This window comes from Malassezia japonica, chromosome 3 (assembly GCF_029542785.1).
Source record: "Malassezia japonica chromosome 3, complete sequence".
Taxonomy (NCBI): domain Eukaryota; kingdom Fungi; phylum Basidiomycota; class Malasseziomycetes; order Malasseziales; family Malasseziaceae; genus Malassezia; species Malassezia japonica.
This window is the reverse complement of record NC_083372.1, coordinates 1019450-1024027: the sequence shown is the minus strand read 5'-3', so window position 1 is coordinate 1024027 and position 4578 is coordinate 1019450. Positions and strand designations below refer to the sequence as shown.

Sequence of the window (4578 nt, the reverse complement as noted above, 5' to 3'; positions counted from 1 at the left end):
AATCCTAATCCTAATCCTAATCCTAATCCTAATCCTAATCCTAATCCTAATCCTAACTCATCAGGGCAACCTTTCAAGTTTTAAACCGCTGCACTCATAATACTATCAATACCCATCGGGCTCGATGTTGAATATATGTAGTGATTTCCTGGCTATTGCTTAACATTTCGATTCCGCCTTTAATAGATAGTTATGGTTCTGCTTCTCTACACTGCTATTGTCACTGGTTTTCTGGAGCGGTAATTCACTTCAATAACAATCGTCTGCAACTACCTGGGTATAATGGATACATGCGCTTATATTCGTCCTTTGCTACTTCGTTCTGACTCTAACTTATTCGAGCCTTCCGTTGGTGTGTTTTGTGCATATCCAAGTTATTTGTTTGTTTATTTTGCAAATGAGAAACTAGGTGATATTGATATTTAGAAGTTCTCAGGTACAGTATATGTTCGCTTTTGGCTATGTTGTTCCAACTTACAGATATTGTCCTAATCACTGAACCTGTCAGACCCACCTGATTTGATGGCTTTCTATATACTAAAATTGGCACTATTTTGGTTGATTACATAATTTGTACCTGCTGTAATACAGTCGTAAAATGCTTCCGGTTGGTGTCAGTGATTCAAGTCTACCAGTTCTTCTCCCTGATTGTCGTTCGGTGGTCTAAGTCCAAAAGTGCCAGCATGGAAAGTCATGTTACTCAGACCAGCGTAGAAATATCAACCGATGTAAGAGCTACTGTAGTTTGTTCTACGATGTGTGGTAATGGTGTGTAATGTGCACCATGACCACTCGTTGGTAGAATTCCCTTTCAGAAAGCCTTGGAATGCAAACAATAGTGAAGTATATCACAATTTGTTTCATTCAATGAATCTGAACCCTGTCCCTTGTCTTCATCCCCGGATACTCTCTCCTTCACTGGTACTGGACAGCCAGCGAAACCTTCGTGGCCTTGCCACCCGAGAAAGCAATGGCACCGTGGTTGTCGGTGTGGACAGTCACATGGGCCTGAGGCTTACTAACACCCTTGCCGTTGGTGACAGTAGGGGCCAGAGCAAAGTAGTCGTCCTGCCACGAACCCTTGAGCCACTGGCTGGAAAGCGCGTTACTGCCGCTCCAGGCACAGTCTTCAAGGACTAGACCCTTGGTAGATCCATCCTGCCACTGCTCAAGCGAATAGCACCAGTTGTCAGACACACGAAGCTGGCCAAAGTAAGCGTTCTTCGAAGTGTCCGTGTTGCTGTGACCATCAAAGCCGGTGCAGGACCAGAATGCAGCCCAGGTTTGCTTGTCAGCAGCAGAGAGCAGCTGATTATTGTGTTAGCCCCATGTTCCTTAATTTATTAATACATACAGCATTTCCGTTGTCTGCAGGTGCGCTGCTGTGCGTGTGCACGTTCTGGGGGTCGGCATCGCCGTAGTTACCAAGAATAACAGGGCCTTCAATAACCTTGTGGCACTGAACGTTGCTCTGGGCACTCTTAGCAACGGGAGCCGCCTCAGCAGAGGAGTCGCTGGCGCTCGACTTGGCAGAGCCAGTCTTGGCTGCGGACGAGCTAGCCGAGCCAGACGAGGTTGGGGCTGCTTCAACGAGCATCACAGTAGCGACAAGAGCAAGCAGGATTGCAGTGTACTTCATCTTTGATTGAGGTAGATAACGAGTCTCGAGGGGATAGGTTGGGCCGCATTTATACTTTCTGCTTCCACCATCTCAGGAAGGTTCTGTCTTGGAACCATTACCCCGGAACTCCATAGTCAGGCGTTCTTCCCATGAGCAATGGCTGTCAGCCCCGCATGACAACGGGGTAGTGGGCGTTTAACGCCCTTGCACGAGACCTAATAAGTGGAGGTGGCGTATGGTCGGCGGAGTTCCCTGGGACCGTGCGAAGCAAAAAAGTCGCACGGGCCCCTTGGGTTTCACAGCTTGTAATGGTCAAATGTTATTATTGCAACTGACAATTGCGGATTAAGGGTGCAACGCCACATGCACGGTAAAACGTGGCCTACAGGAGCTTCTTCCGGAACTTGCAAGCAGTGAATTGGGGTACACTTCCTGAATCAGGTTTTGTCACAACTCCCCAGATTGTTCTTGGCAACACCTCTTCGCTTCCAATACCCCTGGGGCTGAAGTCCATATCAGTACTTTGAAAGCCATCAACACGTGCAGCAAAAAAATGCCGTGCGTGCCTAACTTGATCCACAATTAAGATACTGATTAGGTCATTTAGACGCCTACTGAGGCTGCCAGGTTGCACTGACGGAAGATTCGTACTTCGTCATCCTTGAAAGCACCCACGACAGAGTGTAAGACTCCCCGATTGTGGAATAGAACCAAGTCGCCTTCTTCCCAATCATGAGGGTAGACGTATTCCGGGCCAATGGCCGGCCGTTGTAGTTTATAGACAATGTCACGGACCTTCTCCAGATCATCAATGACAGTGCCATCAGCAAGATGGATCTTACAAACAGCAGAGGGGTGAATTTGCAGGGCAGGTCTGCCTGTAGATGGGTTTTTCCATACCATCGGTAAGACTTGAATCTTCTCCTTCTCAACGGGAGGGAGCTCGTCTAGAGAGAGTTCCCGACCCTCAGAATAAAGGCCAAGCCCTGTAGGACGAGACCGACACTTTCCCATCCAGATATAAGGATGAGGCGCATATTCAATCTTTCCAGTGTTGACAAATTCCTTGTCTTCATCGGAGAGCATCTCGTACATTGTCTCGCCGCTGACAAAAGCGGTAGTGCCCAATGGGACCTGGAGCTCATCACCGGTGTCATCGTCATATAGTAGGGTTTGGCGGCGACCCTTTGGCACAGATACAGCCAACAATGTAGTTACTTTAGGAGGGTTGTGACCATACAGCGCAGCATCGATATGCCAACGGTAAAATCGAGTGAAATCAAGATCCTTGTCCTCAGGAATATGGTCTTTGTGAAAGGTCTTATGGTGAGGATGCCTGAGTTGAATATCCTGAAGTCCCTCGAACTCTTTTACAAATCCGTTACCGATTACCTGCACTTGTGGCTGATGGGGGATTGTCTTGAGATCGGGATGAAGGATACTTTTAGCCGAATTTGGGACGTCGGTCCCATGGCCATATGTATCGGAAGCCGGATCAAAATGGCTTGTAAGTAAATACTGAGCTTTTGGAGTTACATGGCCTTGACCCTTAAACAACAATACCTGGTGCTCATACAAGGCGTCGTGAATTGTCTTGAAGTCCTCTTCGGAAAGATGCTCAATGTCTACGCCCTCTACTTTGGCACCAAAATTGATCTTGCTACCCTTTTGAGGATAGAATGGTTTGATAAGAGCAGGCATGGTTAGAGGATGTTAGTCCTTGTCTAACCACCGATTAAATATAGACTATAATTCGGCTAGTTATCAGCAGCAAGCACAGATAACGTACCATTATCAACTTAGTAATCGTTCAGCCCTCGTGCATCTACGCCATAGGACGTATGTTCGAATAATTCCAATGCCCATATTCACATAATCTATTCTATCGTAACTCTTTATTCAAAGGTCCTCCTGTTTGAAGTCTTCTGTGAAGATTTCTGGCTTGGGGGTCGCTGTAGGAGATAAATCTTTCGCTTCAGAATTCTCAGGCTTGGGATCAAGCATAGATTCATATGCATCTCCTTGCGCTCCATAGTTAAACGCGCCAATAAATTCGCGCTTAAAGTCAGATTCATCGACCTCCTTAAAGTGTCTGTTCATTCCAGGAGGAGGCGAAATGTAACAGCAGATGACATAGACCAGTGCAGAAACACCTGTTCCTGTAATCCATGCTAGTTCATACACGTGCATTAATCCAACAGGGACAATAACTTTCGTGTTCACTGTGCTGATAAAACCTGGCGCATTGATGGCAAACCCAGTAATGTAACCAGCGTAAGCCCTCCAGTTGACACCTAATGTGTACCAATACCAACCATCCTTTTTCAAAGAGTAAATGTCGGCAATATTCATGTGGCCACGGCGCACAAGGAAATAGTCAGCCATCATAGGACCAGCGATGCAAGAAAGAAGTACACTAAAGGCACTCAGATAATTGAGGAAAGAAGATGATGAGGTATAGAGTAGCCAAGGGTTCATGCAAATGGCGACAAGAGCTGAAATGTAACCTCCCCTTCGGATATTGATGAACCGAGGACAAAGAGCTGTAAGGTCGCAGCCGGCCGACACAGAGTTTGCAGCGACGTTGGTAAGAAGTTGAACGTAGGTCAAGCCAGCTGAAATAATTGCTAGTCCTGCCCGAGTGGAATGGCTAGGACTTCCATCAAGCATACGGTTCATAATTTCCACGACATCCCAGATTTGTTCGTTGAATTGAACTTCAGCAGATGCGGCAATCACAATGCCAATAAGAGAGGTCACAGCAAATACGAGAGGAAGGGTAATGAGTTGTGGCCAAAGGGCTGCACTGGGACGCTTTGCAGGAGAAGCAAAGTCTGGCGCATTAATGATCAAAGGGAATAAGTTGTTGAAGGACACAGCAATACCTTTCATCATAGTCCAGCCAAGTTCAGATCCAGACATCTGCGAGGGTCTTTGGAACATGGTTCCAGTCCCAC

General features: G+C 46.8%; 1 protein-coding gene across 1 annotated transcript; it reads right to left on the bottom strand.

The window, feature by feature from the left end:
- Positions 1–915: 915 nt before the first annotated feature.
- MJAP1_002369 (uncharacterized protein) lies at positions 916–1639 on the bottom strand (the record flags this gene model as incomplete). Its single annotated transcript, XM_060266306.1, has 2 exons — positions 916–1164; positions 1355–1639. The coding sequence occupies 2 exons, from the start codon at positions 1637–1639 to the stop codon at positions 916–918; spliced, it is 534 nt and encodes a 177-aa protein (XP_060122289.1).
- Between the last annotated feature and the right edge of the window lie 2939 nt (positions 1640–4578).